The 20,072-nt window shown below is 47.2% G+C and overlaps 1 protein-coding gene across 3 annotated transcripts in view; it reads left to right on the top strand.

The window, feature by feature from the left end:
- LOC131289274 (neural-cadherin) overlaps positions 1 to 20,072 on the top strand; it is a 180,417-nt gene that overhangs the window by 123,108 nt on the left and 37,237 nt on the right. For all 3 annotated transcript variants that reach the window (XM_058318495.1, XM_058318503.1, XM_058318512.1), the window contains 3 exons: positions 6,765 to 6,908; positions 15,411 to 15,526; positions 17,124 to 17,288. In XM_058318495.1, coding sequence (XP_058174478.1) covers positions 6,765 to 6,908; positions 15,411 to 15,526; positions 17,124 to 17,288 — 425 coding nt within the window. The remainder of the gene's footprint in view (positions 1 to 6,764; positions 6,909 to 15,410; positions 15,527 to 17,123; positions 17,289 to 20,072) is intronic.

Here is a 20,072-nt window from a genome sequence, read left to right as displayed (position 1 = left end):
AAGGCTAGCTATAAATTTTATAGCATTCCAACGAACAACAGCACCGGTTAACCTTCCGGATGTGGCTTCTCGAGCTGCTCCAGCTCTTTCGGCCAGAAAGTATGAAGGAAAGCGAAGCTTCTGCAGAACGGAGCGAAATAAATGAGAATAAGTACAATGCAATCCTCCTTTCCGGCCACTTGCCAATCCTGTTTCCCACCGTCCAGAGTGGCTTTCCCTCACCAGTCGCTACACGTGATCATTTATTTTTATTTATTCTACACCTCCCCCCGGAATCCTCCCAGGCGATGGTGTTCGGAGAGAAAGAAAACATTCAACACATCGGAGTGGGGCGATCTCGGAATCGGTCATCCCGCCACCTCCACCGAAGGTCCCACAAAGCCGAAAAGGGGTCGTTACGGTCTCGCAGTGCGTTTTATGCTCGGAATTCAAACGACACCACAGCGGGTCGAATCATTTGCATATCATCAAACCGGACGACGCTTCCTCATGCACGCAAGCGTGACAGGAACGCAGCATCACCCCGAGCCCGGGCACCCTTTCACAAGCCTCCCCGGGGGTGGCGCGCGGTGCAGATTGCTTAAAGTTTTATGCGTTCCACACACAGTTAAAAGTCTCACGAGCCATGCGTGGATTATGTGCCACAGGCTGCGCTCGCTGTTATAATAGAAGATGGAGGTTGTTCTCGGAGGTGAAACCGGTGGCTTCCACAAGGCTCGGGATGAAATTTCCATTCGGTGATGGATCCTGACGGTGGGGGTTGGAGTGCGACACAACGGAAGGCGGCACATTGTAAATATTTATGCTGCCTTTTTTACGTTTTTCCTTGCGAAAAGCGCCTGCACGAGGCGATGTATGAGTTGAACGCGTGCGTACGTGCGTAATGTTGTTTCCTTCAAGCGTATCGCACAACTTTTCTGACTTTTTCCCTGGAGTTGAAGGAATCGGTACCCAGGAGAAAACGGAAAGAAAATTAATGGGTGGATGCGAGTGTGCGAGTGTACTTGTTTGGCGAGTTGCCGTTGGGAGAAGGTGTTATCTTCGAATACATTTTTTTTCATCTTCTTATCATCCCATCAACACTTACTCCAAAACATTCCAAGAACGTTGACATGGGAGTTCGTTGAATTAGATTTGTTCCTGGGGATGATTGTTTTTCTGGGAAACATGAAATTGCGGCTGCTCTCCACCTTGTGGAGGGAAAAACACGGGCATATTAAGCAATCCACTCGCCTTCACGGAAAGGTCAACAACGCCTCATACTCCTCATGTTAGTAAATTCAGTCAAGTCAGGCTAATGGCGAGGTATGGAGAGGCTGATATGTTTAACAAGTACTTTAAACTCTTTCGCACTTTACATTCCGGCCATGCTCTGCTAATGCGCAACGGGACACTTTTATGCGGGTTGTACAGTATTTTGCAGCTTTTTTATTTCTTCTGCTACAGCTGAATGGTGTGTGCACGTGTTTGTTGTAAAAGTTTGTTTATGCCATGGGCGCTTTTCCTCTGTTTCGGCACAATTTGTCAATTCACAGAACGGATAAGGAGTTTCTTTGAACGTCACGTTACATTAAAAGCTTGCTCGCATAATTTACATGATTTTCTTTCATTAATGCAGCGATAAGATTATTATTTCAATTTCATACGTTTCTACCATTTAAATACACCGCCATCGGGCTATATGTGGACTTCTTGTAATACAATTCGATTTTTCATTACACTTTAGAAGGAATTTAATCGTTTCTGAGTGAGTTTTTGGTGGTTTCTACTCCAGTTAACTTATTTGAGGCCGAACAAGATATCCATTTTCCTGTTGCTCCAGAAGAGGGAACGATCAAGGGAAAACTTTGTACGACTGCTGTGGGTGTTGCCCGGGTGTTTTCGTGTGCTCTTGAGCGTTGGAAACATCCCCCCCCCCCCCTCCCCTCTCAGATACCATCCAAGGTTCCCGGAAGGGTCGCTTTTTCCTCGCCGTTTGCAGTACAAAACACTGCCCATCGTTCACATCCGGTACGTGAGGGAAAATTTCGTGCGGTCACCAGTTACGGTAAACACCGTGTCGAGAGGTGCGGGTGGAATGTACGGGGTGGAAACCTCACCGGAAGAAGCCCTTCATCTCGTTTTTGTCGGTATCGTTGGTGGCGAACTACCAACGTCCCCCCGTTGTAGTACATGTCGGTAGTAAATGGATCGGTGCAGTTCCCGGGGTTTTCCGGGGCCGCCGTCAACCGCCCCTGTTCCGGAAAAGGTGCCACCTCAAAACAAACGGGGCGACTCCGGCTATTTGCTAACAATCACTCACAATCACTGATCCACTGAGCGGCCATGCAGGCGGCAAACCGGCCATGGGTGAGCGGCTCCATTTCCGAACGGTTTCGTTCCCATGCACGACACGGTTTCGGCTCGGGAGGTTCCGCTTCCGGGCGGTGGACGATTTTCCGGTAACCTTTATTATCGACGCTGTGAAAGGCAGGGAGGAGCTGGGAGCGGGCGCGCGGGAGAGATGGAATTCCAGTCCATAGACGTACCCAGTGTGTGTGTGTGTGCGCAAACATCAGGCTCGGTTTAGAACTTTGTTCTCCAGGCTCGATAACTCCTATCAATGCCGCCTTTTCGTTCGGACTCCAGAGGTCCAACACGAGTGAGTAAATGGTAGAATAAGTTACGGCGTTTGTGTGTTTTATGTGTACACAAACCCGTGCATCACGTCTCCACATTTTCTGCTTCGTTTTTATGTCCTCGGACTCTCACTGACCAGGGCCCGTCCGCCATCACCGTCCCGGGTAATAATGTGTGCAAGCGCGCCGGGTACGGCCGGCGGAAACTGTACACAGTTAGCACAATTTAGTGGTTGGTGCACCACGGAACGAGGTTGGACTTCCGATGAAAGGTTTCCTGTTGGTCGAAAGCCGCACTTGAGTGGTTGACGAGGCGAAACAAAAAAGAGGAGGTTCAAACGTGAGCTTCGGTGTTGTTGCGAGGACACTTTTTCTTGCGCTAACACAGTTCCTTTCTCATTGTTGCATCCGAGAGTTGCACACCAAAAGAGTTTTTACACAAGAATTTAACACAGTAGAAAAATGCGAGACAATTGTGGATCTAGCGAGTAAACAATAAAATGAAAAATGAATATGGTCGATTGATGAAAATCCGCCGAAACAGTTTGCAGGCCACGTTACCCGGAAGCCAATTTATAGTCAATTTTACGAGTTTCTTTTCGTAGAACATACATTTTAAAGTTCCATCCGATATTTATACCATCATCTTTGCAGCATGTCGTGGGTTTCGGGTTATATATAGGAAAACTTGGCGCCCATCGACGCAAAGCAGAGCCAAAATGGTGCACAGATTTGATGAGCTGCGATCAATCTGCCCCGCCGTACCGCAACGTACAAACCGAACCCTCATTTGTATGCATGGAAAGATATCGAGAAGCGCACGCTCATCGAACGAATTTAGTGCAAATACGGTAACCACGTAAGAGAGTTTCGCCCGCAGGCAAACTGTCTTGGCAAAACGGAATGAACCACTTTGTCCATTGGAAAAATGTGTATCTGCTATACGGCATGGGAACGGGATGGGAGAGAGAGAGAGCGTAAAGTCTTCACACGCAGGTGTTACAGATGTTTACTGCTTTGATTATGTTTTCCAACACACTCCAATAAATTTCGCAGCGAAGAAGATGGAGGAGGAAGATTTTTCATGATTTCCCCGGTGAAAGGGGCGGGTCGGACAGTGTTGTTTGTTGGCGCCACATTGGAAACTGATTCTCGTCTGCCGATGATGGGTATTTGTTGTGTCCGTTCGAAAGCCCGCGTCCCCCCCCCTGGGCATTCCGATCCCCCTGAGAGCCTTCCCCACAGCAAGGACTTCACGCAGAGATTTTTTGGTTGCTGCACACTACGCACACATGTGTGCACGGAAATCTGTGCTGTCTGCTTTAGATCAGTAGGGCACTATACCTGTCACACACACACACGTACGCCTTTGGCTCGTAGGACGATCACGCTCTATCACACCCTTTTCCCGCGCCAAAATTCGAACGGAGTGTCCTTCGCCATCGCGTTCTCCTCCCCCGTACCGGCTCGCCCAAACTCCCAAACGTACGTTTCGTTCCAATTTCGATTTCAAACTTCTCAATAAAAACCATTTGCCAGGTGGAGGCAGAAAGCTGCATGGAATCAACAAAAACCTCTCTTTGCTGCTCGAAGGTACAAACGTCGGAAAAAAAGAAATGGAACCTTTACGGGTTCCTTATCAAGCCACTCGTTGGGCAAGAAATTTCGTCGAACTTCAATCACACCAGGAAAACGTGGGCCGAAAAAAAAAATGCTTGCCAAAGGCTGGTTTCTCTGCTCCGGTTTCGTCCTTTGAATATCAACGTCAGCACCGATAACCCTTCAGCAGCAGCAGCAGCATTCGGATTGCGAGTCGCTCCAACAATGGCGTTGAGTGATGGCATAGTTTTGATGGCGGGAGGAGTGGGTATTACGGCGGAGCGTACGTATGCGTGATGCGTGCGTGAGTGATTGCAGGGATTCCCCGGTTTCCGTTTTACCCGCTTTTGACACCGTTTCAATCCGTTCGAATTCGGCCTTCAATGGAACACGCTCGTTTGCTAGTTAGATCAAATTCAGCATCGATTCAGTGTATGTGCCGTGTGATATCACACGGTACGCCATTCTCGCCCGGGATCGATATCACATGGAAACGGTGAATGGGTTAATCAGGCCTGAACAAATAGAGGGACTTAGGGGATTTTTTCCTCCGCTTTGTTCGATTGGAAAAGTACCTTAAAATTGCATCCATGAATGTTCAATAGCGAGCTACGGAAGAGGATGCCAATCTCGATTTTCCCACTTACTCAAATCGTGGTCGCTTCTTTCACTATCGAGGAGTTTAAAACAGCTGGTCATGAGAGTGATAAAGTGTATTTGTAGCAAATTTTCCTTCAAGGTAGTGAAAAGCAACTTCCCATTGTGGAGAGTAATTAAATTTAGGTAATTTTATTTCAACCTTCGTAAAAAGCTTTTGCTTCGCAGTGTTCCACCCGCACGTGCCGAGAGTAAAAATGGCAGTAGGTTTACTTTTTAACGATTCAACACGACTCGCCTCGGCCGTCCGTTCGGTTGTCCCACCAGAACTGCATCGTCTAATTGTGGAGAAATGTAATTTAACGCTCCGACGCCGTCGCTGGTGGCCGAATTCATATGCGGGACACTCACATACACACGATCCGGGGGATTAATTCCGGTGGGAAAGTATGTGCCCACCGCACCGAACTTCAAATAGAGCTCCGTGAAGTATGGCAGCGGGCACGAGAACAACTGTTCCGTTAACGGTCGGAGCCCGGCGAGTGGCAAGGGTACACTGTAATGGCTGCCGAAAATAGCCCGCGTGCCCTGTTGCAATCTTTGCTCGAACCCCCCAGGGCGGGGTGTCATTATGGTAATGAGAATAATATTGTCACTCTACTCAGCACTCTACCAAACTGCCTAGCTCCTCACCTACGGTGCAGCACACACCGATGCTGAAGGGTAACAAAATAAAACATTTTATTGTACATCGCCACATGCGGGTGGCATGGTTCTTTTTGAGCTTTTTACCTTGAACTCTTGCGGTAACGGCCCGGAAAGAAGTGCCTGCAGCTTTACAGCACTCTCCCGCACTGTACGGCGAGAGTGGTTTTTGGAACAGCTTGTGCACCGAAGGCCGACTCCTTGCCTCCGCTTGTCGGGCGAGGGTTGGTTGGACGAAATTTAAATGCACTTTTCTACATCGCAAACCAAGCACCGGCACCGTATACTAACGCGAGCCTCTCGCCAATCTGGCGCACAATCTACAACACTCGCCGTCTCGCTCTTGTTAGAGCTCACTTCCCGAGCTCCAGGACGGCCGGGGTCGGTTGTCTAAAAATCTCATTTCGTCCACGTGCGGCGGTCCTCCGCAATTCGGGGACATTGGGCATGACAGATCGTTTAAATAAGCTGCCACTCCTGTGGCTAACGATCAATCCGACCAAAGGAGCAGGACCGAAGCGGGTCGAAATGGTGCGACATTGAAACAAATTGTATTCCCGCACCTCGAACCCTAAGCGGTAAGCGAACAAAGATGAGATCGGGTCGTTGGGAAACCCCTGGCTGGTCCGGTGGCTTTATTTACATCGGCCTGCCGGAAGTCACGGGCAGTGCCGGCAGAGGAAAAACTAGCAACAAATGGGAGTGAATTATGGACTGACGTTTCGGACTGCGATCTGATAACAGACGGGGTATTCGGAAGGGAAAGTGTTGAAGAAAAAAAAAATGCAATATTTCGATCCTATCCAGCTACGTTCCGAGCACGACCCGTCATCCATCATACGCCCGCTTTGGGAGGATGTCACCCGATATTGGCCAGTGTTTGTTTAATTTAATCTGCCACATTCCGGTGACATTCGGGGGAAGCAATATCTATTATCCGCACCGATGGCTGATTGGACTGTGGTGCAACTGCATCGCCATCCGGTCGTTCAGTTTTACTGTTTGCACAATGTAAATGAATTATCATAATGGAACACGCACTGTTTTCCTTTTACTCTGTGATTATCTTTTGATCCCCCTCAGTTTAAACAAGACATTCCTTATTTTCTGTTTACTTAACGACCCCATTCTGCATAACTTCAGTTGTTGTTTATCTTCTGATCATGTTCCCGCTGCATAAAAATGATCAAGTTTGGAGTACTTAAAATAACACCTTTTCCGATTCTTTCTCTTTTCGCCCTACAGTCACCAAGTTCATCCGTATTGGTATTGCCGACAAGAATGACAACCCACCGTACTTCGACAAGGCGCTGTACGAGGCGGAGGTCGACGAAAACGAGGACATCCAGCACACGGTGCTCACCGTCACCGCCAAGGATCACGATGAATGTAAGTACCAGCTCTAGGCTAAGCGTGCGTCACACAGAGAGCCACATGTGTAAATCATTCCAGTGAGTCTTGGGGAATCATCAAACCGACCCTTGCTTAGCTGATTCATCTGGAATGTTCGTGCTAGGTGCGTTAGATACTAGAGTCCTGGTTCTCTTAAATAGAAGTTCTCGATGCTATCATCAATTTAATAACATAAAGCGATTTGCAAGTTTTACGCTATCTTCCAACTGGATGCTTCTGATGTTGTTGCTGATGATGCTCGTGGTCAAGTGTTATCACCGATCCGTGCGCTGGAATGAAAATCAATTTCCTTTATGAATTAGCAACTGTTTTTTTTTCTTGTAGGCCACACTCACCTAGCATGACTTACATTTTCCTTATGGTGGATGCATTTCACTCTCGTGCTCCGACAGCTTTCAAACCGTACGAAGTTTTCATTCTGGTCGGTAAAAGCAAGCGTAACGTGTGACCGTACACATGCATGGACACCGTCAGCGTTAGGACTGTCGGGCAAGGCGAAGTCGAAAGTTAACGGAAAGAAGTATGTGGTGGTGCGGGAGAAAATAAAAGATAGTTTTGCAACCGCACAACCTCGTGTACGCTTCCGACCGAAGCTGGTCAGAACGTTCGGCTGCCTTAGGCGGTTTTGTAAGGATGCTCCACCCTCAAAACCGATCCCATATCATAGCAACGAATTCGAGTTCCAGCAAATGATAGTGTTTTTTTTTTCGTCCTTCCAGAAAGGTCGTTTAGCAGCCTCCTTTCGAATGCTTTAGGAGTAGATGGTCCAGATAGAGCATCGGCACACGAAGCAAAGAGCGATAATATCCCAGATTAATGGAAACGCTTAGCAGCAAAGGCAATAAAACTGTTCGGGCGAGATTGGCTACTTCACTCCGTTCACTGTAAGGACGAGAAATTCGTCTGCCTTCGTAACTTCCATCGCAGCACGACTCGACATGGAAAGTATTTTAATCCATGTTCCAACAAGGGCTAGGGGCTGCTATATGCACACGATGATGAAAGCCATTCGACCATCCCTAGGACCACAATTGGTACACGCATTGCCGTCCATTTCCGGTAGAAACATTGTTTCACTGCTGTAAGAAGACGACCTTCAACGAGCCCGGATGGAAACAGTCCGTACCGATTGCGTGCGCCGTCTGCATCGCTGTATTGATTCGGCAAAATTGATAGTGTCACCTTCTCCGGAGTCCGTAAATACAACCCTCGTCCCTTGCAGGGACGCAGTCCGTTCCGGGGGCGCCATTAGTGGCGGGAAAAGTTTCGCAATATATTTAATAACTTCCGACATCTCCGGCTGGAACGGGAGGACCGGCGAGACTAGAACCGCTCCGCTCGGACTGTATTTCGGTGCTCGGGAACAACAATGTGTGTGTTCTGTACAATCGTAAGTCACTTCCGGTTTCGCTTGCCTGGCTGCGGTCGGTGCGCTTGCTGCTGCAGGAGTCAGCTATGGTTGGTTGGGTTTTTGGACGTGCCCCGGTGTTGGATTAAAGGCCAGGCCAGGTCGAGGTCTGGTCGGTCTGGTCGGTTGGGTTGGCTGCATCGACTGGACCATGCCGGGTATCCCCAAAACCGGGTGGTTCGTTTTCGATACCATTTTTTGCCTCTATCCTCCTCCCATCCACCACTCTTGGCCGTGTGTCCACCTGCCAAAGCGCATGAAATAGACCGAGGACGATTCGATACGACAAAGACATAAAGCAAACCATGGCTACGTCTTTTTTTGTGGCCCGAAGTAAAAAAATAATACCAAAGTACAGTTTTGGAATATCTGCTACGCAACGCCACACCGACCGGAGTTGAAGACGAGAAATACTACTCCCCTTGTGGTGCACCGGCTCAGGGTTTTGGTTTCCATCACTGTCTCTGGACCGGATTGGATAGCATGACATGGAAACGAAACTCGGCGAGCATCTGCACGCCACTCGCAAAGTTTTGGAGAAAACATCCCCATTTTTATTGCTTCCAACTGTGTTTCGATTGATACCGCAAGGAAATTTTACTTCCATTTGCCGAAAGTGCTCTGGTAGAGTTTGATTGTTCAAGCCTGAGGAATTCGTCCCGACGATTAAATTTTAGTGAAACTTTATTTCTCCAAGACTTACGAAGCGTTTCTATTCTGTTTTCCTAGGTTTTGTTAGCCCTTATGTTAGACAAAGATTTCAGGGGTAAAATACTAACGAAAAGTGAATCTAAAAACCGGTGCATCATTACTGCAAACCATCGTTGGTTTTAGTTTTCAGTTTGTACGATAAATCGGAACGTTGGTACTGGTATTGCAGAATCAAAAAATGGCTGCAGAACCATGAGAAGATGTCATTTTGCCTCAAAAGAACCTCCCGACTCGTCAAGCGTTCGACATATGCCGTAGAACCACGACGGAAGCTGTTGAAAACAAACGTGTTTAATATCATATTCTCCTACAATGGCTTTGGCGAAACTTTCTTGCCCGTTATGAGCTTCAAACAAAACGGATTTTAGGTGCGCACAAAAAGTGCATGGCACAAGGAAAATCACCGGAAAAACTCCTTCTTTCTCCGCTCTGCTGCGGCGATGGCTCGTCAGTGTCGTCAAGGGTTTTTCCTTTCTTGCCGGGAATAAAACATAAACGACCCTACTTCAAACACATTCCCCACGCTCCGTACGACGTGTCGAACACATGAGCGGGAAACACCCGGACGTTAGGGTGATGAAATACGCTTACCGTCCCTTGAAATCGAGCGAACGAATCCGGTAGTCGCTTATGAATTTTAATAACGCCATAGGTTCTAAATTTATTAAAACATCACCGTGCGCAATAAGCGACCCGTTTGTACAAAATGGCTGGTGGTGGTAAGCTCTCCAGAACCGCTTTTCCTCCTCGCCTTTTTTGTGTGTGTTTGTACCTGAACCTTTCCGTGTTCTGTTTACGTTTTTAGGGTGCGGTGAGAAGAATAGTTATTTTTTCCAGCTCTAGTACCTGCAAACACAATTTGAAAAACACAAAAACGAGTCTGAATTTCATTCGGTTGCTTTTCCATCTTGAAGACCTCCAAATGAAACATTGTACTAAATGTTTTCGGGAAAAATATATCGTTCTAGGTTTTAAACGCCCTCCACCATCGTTGTATGGTCTTCTAGTCGGAAGCAATCAAACGATTCCGGGTTTCCCACGAAATCTAAAACGGGCGTGCGGAAGATTTCACCACCAAAGCTCTCACGCTTGTTCCTTTTAACCACAACAAACAAACAAATACCAAGTGACTTTGGAGAGAAAAAAGAGGGTTCTAAAAATATTTCCCATACTTTTGTTTTTCCTGCCAAGCCATGTTTTTCGTCATTCAACTAACGCGCCATCATTTTTGGCCACGATCAGCTTCAGTCAGGCGTGGGTAGAGATACAAAGTCGATAAAATTGAGAAGCTTTTCGTCCCAGTTGTTGACCTCTCGGAGGCGGATGTTCATCTCACGGTCGACCGACCAAGTATGGCCACGCGAGCGACGTAGATTATCATCGTTCTGCCAACGATTGCCTCGTGCGTTTGTCCTTTCCGCTTTCGCTGCGTGCCTCCCCTCGCGTCGTGTGTTCCACTAGACAGGAAGTGTTTTTCGCATCCACAAGCTCAACGTCGGGCGGTACTGGTTTGCGAGAAAAACGCTACTTTCGGTTCATAATTTATGAATTTTACGGCAAGCACCACTCTGTAGTGGGCCCTCCCAGCAGCCCCCCCTCCCTCCTAGCGGTCGAAAAACGGGTGGGTTTTTCCGGCTCATCCGCTTTGCGCTCGGGCCGGCCGAAAAACTGTTTATGCTCGACAGGTCATTTTCACTCGGGCACGGTTTGCGGTGCCGATGGGTTCCGGCGGTATTACGGGTCGGAAAGCAAAAGCGGTGGGCGTCTGAGGTTCGTTTGTTACGATGCGTTACCATCCCATTGCTTTGTGCTGGCGATTTCACTTTGGTTTCTTCTGGTTTCTCGTTGATTAAGCAATAGCAAACGATGTCTACCGTAGTTAGTTAGGCTTAGGCTTAGTTTGTTTTCGAAAAAGGAAATCGCTCTTTGCAAGAGGTCGCTTGTAACTTGTTGAATTTATGATGTGGTCAAATTAATTGCTATTTTTGTATTAATGTTAGTCATTTAAAATATTTTCATCATATTAAAACACTTATCGCGTTTTTTTAGAATGATAACTAATAATGTATGTAAGTATAAAGTCAAAACATGAACCTCGCACGCGCTAACAGCATTTTTTTCTTAATTTGAAGTACATTTTTATCACCCCCTAACGTCCACTAGGAGGTGATCTCTTTACGACCGACGGAAACGAACAACCAAACCGTTAAAATGCCTCAACCCGGTTCAATTTGTTACTTTAATTGCCTTATTAAATTAACTGGAACGAGCTTGTTTACAACTTTCGACGTTGGCTTACCGACGATTGACTAATTTTTGCTCCTTTTTGTCCCTTCACAACCCTTCCCGGGTCCAAGCTCGCACCCCACCCATCAGATGGGGACCGGAAGCTATTTTATTTATTTTGCGGCCAAAAGTTCCCGGATAACAACGTCGTAGTTTGTATGGTTTCTTGCCGTTCTGTTTTTTTGTTTGACGTTTGTATATGTTTTTCCTCGGATTGTCCTTACTCGAAAGTGGGCGGCACAGCAACATGATGGACCTTTCGAGGTTTCCGGGTTTTCGCTCATATCGCCGGGCCGCCACCGTCTCAGGCCCTCCGCCAGTGGAATGAACCGAGCGGTTCGCAAACTTTACACTTCCCGTCGGCCTTCGGGACCGGAGAAAATAAATCGCTCGAAATGAAATAGAACCGACGGAGCACACATTCCGAAACTGCACTGAGCGGAAAGCGTCGTCGCCGTGTTGTGGAGGAAGAAGGAGTCGGGACAGTTTCGACTTCACTCTGACACGGCCACGAGGACACACATTCCGCGTTCTGGTGTGAGCGCGCTCGAGCGGCGCAGTAAATTTGGCGCGTCCCCTCCACGGGTCCTGGGACACGATGACTCCGGAGGTTATTTCTTGCTCTCTTTTTTCCTCTTTTGCTTTGCTTCCTCCTTTGCCTTTTGCCTGATATTGATGGCAGCGATTGCGAGACACCGAGAAGAAAACTTTCTGTATCGTGCTGCGTGCCCGAAAAGCCAACGCAGATGGACCAAAAGGCCATGTTCCGGTCGAGATCCCGTCCCGGTTGAATGATGAACGAGTTTAATTTCGGTCGTACAAATTGGGATATCTTCCGAGAAGCTCGAGACTACGAGCACTGTGCGGTGCTGGTCGACGGGTGATAAATACGTCGAGTGCCTGGCAGCATGGTTTCGGCCATTTTCCCACGTTGCTTTAGGGGTATTTCTTTCCGCGGGTTTCCGATCAAGAAATGATTTTGTTTTGTGGTTAACATTTTCAAACCACTGCGATATTATTTTCGGTGGTGGTAAATGGAGCAGAAAATTATTACATCGTCTGGACAGGACAGTTGATAAACAAGTTCCTCCAGAAGACACCAGATCTTATTTTCTGTAACGATTTGTTACTCTAACATTTATATTTTTGATATATGTAACGAACTGATATTTTGTCATTTTACACTACTTTTTTAATCTTACTATTTGTTATATAATTTTTAAGCATAGTCTTATGTTTGTAATGTAATCGGACGAACAACAAATTGTTGTCTTCATCTTGTTCCATTCCGTTCCCTTATTTTTGACCCACTTCGTTTCAAGCTGCTGTCACAAATTGGCTTTCGCAACGGATGATAATTGAAATTTATTTCCGTTGTTTTCAATCGACTCTTCTTCAACCAACGATTGCAAAACCTTCCTCTGTGTGTATTTGTTTGTTTTAATATTCCTCTCGGTGTGCGGTTTAGTGTTGTTCCGTACGATCCAATCTTTTTTAAAAACAAAAGGAAAAGCACATCGTTGGGCTTCCTTTCCGCTCATCGGCGGTCAGCAAAAACGAGACTCCCTTCGTAACGGCCTTTGGTGCATCTAAACGACATGCATCACACGCCACTTGACAGACGACCGTTTGCTAGTCTATTGTTTGTCGCGCCTTGCTGTGCTGTGACGACGCGGCGACAAGCAAACGTGCGCGCGGACGCTGGCGAAACATAACTGTCAACAATAATTTATCGGACAACACTTCCTCCCGCGAGAGGCATCCAGGGCGAGGTTTCGGACCCGTTTCGGTAAGGGATGCCTTGAGCTGGAGCCCGAGGCTGGAGCAGTGCTGGATGTCCAATGAATCCGGCCATCGGTGGTATCATCGTCGTGTTATGGTCGAAGTTGCAGCGCTCCCTTGTTTCTGTACGTACATTGTTTCGTTAGAATGTCCTCGGTTGTGCCAACCGGTGGCTAGTTTATGGTCAACTCAGAAGAAACAACTCAGCCAACTATTAAAATGACCTGCTGCTCGCCGATACAGAAGCATCGCTGCGCTCAGCAGAGCGTCCCACACGGTTTGGTTGTGATAGTTCAGCTGTGCTAACGTAAACTTGTGTTAGTTGTTTCACATCCGGAACCAAAACCGTCGAATAAAACCAATTTCCACCATGACGGTGGTAGGGCTTGTAGCAGCGTACAACATTTAACACAAGTGTGTCCGAAAATATTCTTTTTGAAAATCGGACCCGAGTCGTTGATGGATGCTGGCAAGGGGGAGGAAAAATAACCTGACAGCGGTGTGGGCTTTTGAATGTTATTCTGACTCTCGTATTCTCTTTCTGCAAATTAAACCCTTCGCTTTTTTTATCTTCCCTTGTGCTTTGATAGTTAGACAGCGAGCTCTTTTTTCTCTTTGTTTTGTTTTGCCTGCTGACCCCACCCGTCTGTCCGTGGCCTAGTGTTGCTGTTGGGGTTCAGAAAGTGGCCTCACGAGAAACCCAGACAAAACTAAACCGGCCACAGTATTTTCTATTTGGTTTAAATTATCTTCAAAAATTGTTACCGCTTGCTTTGTTTTTTTTTTTTGCATCACCCGAGCAGTAATTCTCGTTTCCGGTGGGATCGGTTTTTTAAATATACTCGAGCATTTTTCCACGCTGTGTTTTGCTCTGTTATCTCTAGTTTTCAGTTTTTGCTCATAGTCAATGTGACCGTGTGTTCTAGTTTTAAACGCCTGTGGCAGTGTTTATGCTTTACCACATGGCAGCATTTTTGTGTGAACTGCGCGTGCAGAGTGTTCGCTGCCGGACATATTGTTAAGGGAAATAGAAATATTATTTTATTTATCTTCACCTATTCCATTTGTTAGGAGTTATCGCCAAATCGTTGCTCTATTATTCTTTTAAAAGTATTTTAGTTTCATGGCAAGAGTATTCAATATTACCACACCTTTGAATCAAAACAATAATGACAGGTGAGATATTTCTTCTGAGGGAGGAACAGAAGCCTGATCCTTTTTAACTATTACTCACGTTTTGTCTTTTTTTCTTTCCGTATCATTTCATCTAAAAAACCTTTTAACCAGTTCTTGATCTTCTCATGACGTGTTATTTATTGCTATAACCCTTTTCTGCCCCGTCTTCCTCGCCCTTCACTTGCCTACATAAAAGTGACTTATAACAGCTGCACATTTCAGTCGCTCGCCGTTTTTGACAGTTTAATTTAAAAAATTGTTTTTACTCACCAAACGGTTAAACGAAAAACTTTTTGTGGGTACGGAAATGTTACCAACCTAAAGTGCATGCACACGTATATGTTGCCATGTGTGGATGTAGAAAACTTCCTTAACCTCGTGTATTGTAATACACACAGCCAACCAAAAGAGTTCCGCTACCGAACAAAATGGTAACGAAATTTAGATTCCTTTGATGCTATGTTCTTCGAAATGTCAACGAGGGTAAAGTGTTGTTCTTGTCCTTTAACACATGCATACCGTGTCGTGTGTAGCACGTCAGCAAGTCCCCAGCTCCCCCACTAGCTGCGAAATCTGCTTCGTGTTGGCGGAGCTAAAAGCTCTACCGGATTGTCATAAGCTTTGCGGATAAGAATGCCGTTTCACTGCTATCCTCTTTGCTCGACACTCGATCATTGTTTGCCTCGAAATAATACTTCATTTCCCGTCGGTTCCGTCGGAAGCGGTCCCAATTTTCTCTTCCTTTCTAACGTTTAATATATTTTGCTTCCATCCGCCGGTGACTTGCTGTTTTTTTTTTACAGACAGGGTTGATTTAAAGCCTAGATGCTATTGAAAACAGCATACACCAAACACGCTCGTGACAGACTGACAGGCGAATGCGACGATGAAGGGTACACGAAGATTTGGAAGCGACGTGGTGAAAAATCACCTCCTTAACCTTGTAAATGAACACAGATTGAGCGATATACGGTGGTTTGTGGTTCCCCTCTCGGTTGGAAAGCTGGAAAACGCTTCTCATGCACACAAGCTTCTCTCCCATGGAGTACCTGAAACGATATGGTGTAGTACGATGTCTGGATTACATTATGTTCCATTTTTTCCTTCTTCCGCAGCGTCGCGTATACGATATGAGATCACGAGCGGTAACATAGGCGGCGCCTTCGCCGTCAAGAACATGACGGGCGCTATCTACGTTGCCGGCGCCCTGGACTACGAGACGAGGAAACGAGTAAGTACCACACGGGAAACGCTACCCCGATTCCTTTGCAGCCGCTGGCAGTGATAAGGCGGCAGAGAACTGTCAACCCGAGGCGTGCGCACCTGTTATGAGCGACCGGGCGCCTCCATCGTGCTATCAACCAGCCATCATCGGTGCTGGAAGCAATAAAAAACTTCGCCGTAGTGACGCAAAACCCAAAGTGGTTAAAGCGAGGTGAAATAACTGCTCGACATAATATTATTTTTATTCGACATTTTATTGCTACTGTTTACGGGGTGTCACTCGTTCGTTGGCCCACAAAAAAAGGGTGTATTCTTCGAGGGTGCGTTTGTATGGTTTATTGTTTGTTATGGTTAGCATAGTTTTTTTTTCTGGGGGTTTTTTCCCCAACCAACGCCTGCTTTCTTGCAAACACGTTCGCGTTTAAATTGGTACCATTTCGTTTTTGCAAAACCCCCTATCGGTGATGCGATCACGCGGATGCTCCTGCCAAGTACATCATGGCGTTATTTGGTGCAGCTTTATCTTCTCCGCATTTCTCCCGAAGGCTGTGACTTAAACAAAAAAATACTTCAGAGATATAGAGGAAAAGAGAAAACATCGTCGCATATACGGCGAATGAAAACACACAAGTCAGCAGAAATCCAACGGATAGATTTATGATTTTTACGTGCCTTCCGGCACGTTCGGAACCGAACGCGAAAACCATGCGCTATAAAAGGCGGCTTGGCGATAAAACAAATACACACATGCCCCACATCGACACCCACCAGCGTGTGCGAGCACGCCGGGTGGTGGGCAAAATAAACGAAGAAAGGAGGGAAGAGTTATGCCCCTGGAATAAATGTATAATCCGCTCTCAATAACGGACATAATTTTTCGATCGTTTCGTTTCGCGCTGGATCAACTCCGTTCGGTGGAGGGAAAACCAGTGATTAATCGGAACGTTGACGAGAGAGAAAATTTATGCAACATTAAAATTTTCAAAAAGCCATTAAAAAGTCCTGGCTTTTCTCTTGTTGACTCAATAATGAAAAAGCAATGGAAATACAAACGCACTCCGCAGTCCAAAGGCGGTCACCATTAAGCGTCGAGTTAGTGTCAACGCAATCTATTTGAAGCACATCAATAAGACAAATATGTCAGTGATATAACGTAAACACGAAGGAGGGACACGTATTTTATGAGTTGAATGGCCCCCAGAGGAGGTTTATATTTTCGTTGTTTTCCTTTCTTTAACTTCGCTGGGAATCCCACCGATATTACTTTTCCCATTGTTTTCCCGGTATGTGTCCTCGATAGGCTTTACTGCGCAATAATCACGGCCCAATTTCGAAGGAAAGGAACATACGCGCTCTGCTGCGTTCGTCACAGTGGTGGTCGATGGCTTTTTTGAGTCATCTTGAAAGCATCTACTGGACCGCTTTCACCCCCGTTGGGGATTTCTAGAACCACCTAGTGCTAGATTATACATCACCATTGATGGAAAGCATAGCTTATTGTGTCTGTAGTACTCAGAGAAAGAGAGTGGGAGAGACAAAAACATAATCTGCCAGCTCGCTAACACAATCTCTTCCCACACGCACGCCACGCACACGTCCACCAGTATGAACTTCGTCTCGCAGCATCGGATAACCTGAAGGAAAACTACACCACGGTCGTTATCCACGTGAAGGACGTCAACGATAATCCGCCCGTTTTCGAGCGGCCAACGTACCGCACGCAGATCACCGAGGAGGACGATCGTAATCTACCGAAGCGTGTCCTGCAGGTCGAACATGCTTTCCCTGTTCTTACTTCATTTTTGTTTTCTTGTCTCGTGCATCCCTTTTAAAATATTTTTGCATTTAAAATATCCGTTCCATTGTTCGTTTCCTTATTTTTCTATTCCGTAGAATATGTTTGTATCCTTCGTCTTGCTACCCTTTTCCCAACATTGCCCAAACTCACTCCTATATCCCAGTTGTTCTATTGACTTTTCCACGAAAACATCCCTGACCCCGTTGGAATAATGTTTCTTTGACCTCGTCCAGGAACCGTTCACTTCCACAGCGTTTCGTTAGCGAACAGATTTCCACCGATTTCGGCAGATTATCCTTCCCCAAAAAGCCCACCCCTACCGTCGCCGAGATGGCGCCCAAAGCTATTTTTGATTGGAAACCGAAAGCACCATAATGCGCCCAGCGCCCGTCATTGATTAGTGCGACTTAATGTTCATAACCATCATTAACCCGGAAGGCCCGTTTCCCACGTACAGGCTGTGCGGTCCGTAGGGGTTAGAAAAACGCGCACCCTAATGAGGTGTAAATAAATGAGTTTTTCCAGGTGCGAACCCCCCGAACCCGGGCGTATCGAAATATGTAAATCACAATCCGCCATCAGGCTTTACTCGCTGGCTCGTACACGGGAACGTGTGATCGAACTAATGGAAACAACATTTTCGTGACATCCTACATGACCCCGCGAGCTTCTCGCCTCGCATATCTTGAGCGCGGCGAAAAGCGATTAGCTCTGAACCACTTTTTCCTCTTTTGGGGGTGGGGGGAAACCCACTCACGTGCTCGTTGAGTAATGCTCGAAATCCGATTTACAACTGATTAAATTTTATCACCTAATTTCCATGGGCCCCCAAACAACGCCCTTTTCGGCACGCGTGTTTCAGCGCACGGTGGAACCATACGGTGGGCGGTGTTTTCTTTCCATTTCCCACGCCGTGTGAACCGTGCGCGTCGCGTCTAAATGGGCTATAAAATTGATAATTTATTTATTTGCCATAACTCATTGACGGCGTGGGCTTCCACGAACGTCAGTCGTTTGAGGGTTTTCGCTATGATGCGCATTTTCCTACCTCGAAAGAGGAATGCGGTTTGGCCAATCTCTCGCTAATGGTTGGACTTGAGCTTCAGAGGGGATGAAGAAAAGTGAAGCGAAGGAATACGTCGATACCGAACATGCGGTTTCGAATGGAGGGAGAATTTATGAACCTACATACCTACAGTCCGTTCGTGAGTTTGTCGGTTCATCGGTTTGATTTCTACCACAACCCGCAACGAATCTGCGGACGTTGTGGAATCCTTGCTCTCGCGACCGCAAATCAAGCAGAAAGTAATCATAAATATTTCACCGAAAGGTTTCGCCCGCGGCTCGCGGCCATCGACCGAGTATTAATGGTTCGACTTCGACGCTGGTGGTCGCTTGAATGTCGGGGAACCCATCGCCCGAGCTGCGGGAAAAGAAAAAGGGGCTTACAACTTGTTGAATAATGTATGCGCATCCAAGACCCTCCGGTAAGTGATAGGCGTGTTCATTCGATGGCCTTCGCTTCGTTCTCGGAAGCTCGTTCATCTCCGTGCGGACGTTTACTTTTTATTCGGTGCTATATTTTTCCTTCGAAAACTTTCCATTGCGTCGCCGGCGTTCCAAACCAAAACCGGTCGCGTTTGCTGGTCGGTTCCGCACAGCGTGTCCTGCACCCGGACCGGAACGTTGGTCCCTAATCGGATCACACAAAATGCAGAGGACGCCCGCCGGACGTTCAACACACCGTTAACTAATTGTAACTGTATCCGCATTCTCTCTCTCCCTCTCTCTTTCCCTCTCTTTCTCTTTATTTCTCCTCCTGTTCCTTGTCGTCCCGCGCAACACGTTTCTTCTTCGTTGTCTCCGCCCTCGGTCTCCCTCGGCGCAGTACCACCTGACGCTCGTTGCGTCCGACAGCCTGAACGAAAACGAGACGATCATCGTGATCAATGTTAAGGACGTGAACGATATGCCGCCGAGCTTCCCGCAGCAGGTCTACGAGCGCACGATGGACGAGGAGCTGGCCGTGCCGTTTCCGATTATGCAGGTTGTTCTCCGGGCCGTGTGCCGCAATGTCCTCACCGGTTTGGGGTAGCTGGCGCAAGGAGGGTTCGGTGGCTTTGGCATTATGTTCCCCTTTTGGGTGTGGTGTTGGTGGTGTATGTGTGTGGTGTTGGTGGTCCCGGGGGCTTCCAATCGAACCCGGCCGATTTGGGTTCAATGTAGCTTCTCTTCGCAGCTCACAACTCGCTTACTTCTCCCAACCCATGAGTTCCCATCAGGCATCTGCAGCAACCCGCCGTGCAATGTGTTCGCACCATTAATCCATCCATCACTTGCGCTGGAACTTGGTTTCCCGCCCCGCGCGCGCGATGCACACGGGCTACCACCCTTCCCCCCGACACAGTTCACAAATTTCGCTAGCCCATAACTTCTGCATAATCACGCCGCCCAACTCCGTCTGCAAACCGGTCGGAGTGACGAAGAGACGCCGGCGGGCTCCAGCGAAACCATGTTTATCGACTTGACAGTTGGCGTAAATCGACTTTCGTGACGACCGCGTCCCCTTATCGTCCGCTAACACCTAACCAAACCCCTGAAATTGGTTCTTCTCTCGCACAAATCCTTGCGCTTGCTTGCACCGACTGGGCGTGGTCGGTCACGTTGGTGGTGGTTTTTAGGCACAACTGCTTACGGTTCTGTAATTTTGCGCTACTAATCCTTATCGTTGTTTGTTGCCAGTTCATTGTTCGGT

This window comes from Anopheles ziemanni, chromosome 2 (assembly GCF_943734765.1).
Source record: "Anopheles ziemanni chromosome 2, idAnoZiCoDA_A2_x.2, whole genome shotgun sequence".
Taxonomy (NCBI): domain Eukaryota; kingdom Metazoa; phylum Arthropoda; class Insecta; order Diptera; family Culicidae; genus Anopheles; species Anopheles ziemanni.
The sequence above is the reverse complement of the archived record's forward strand: the minus strand, read 5'-3'. Positions and strand labels throughout refer to the sequence as shown.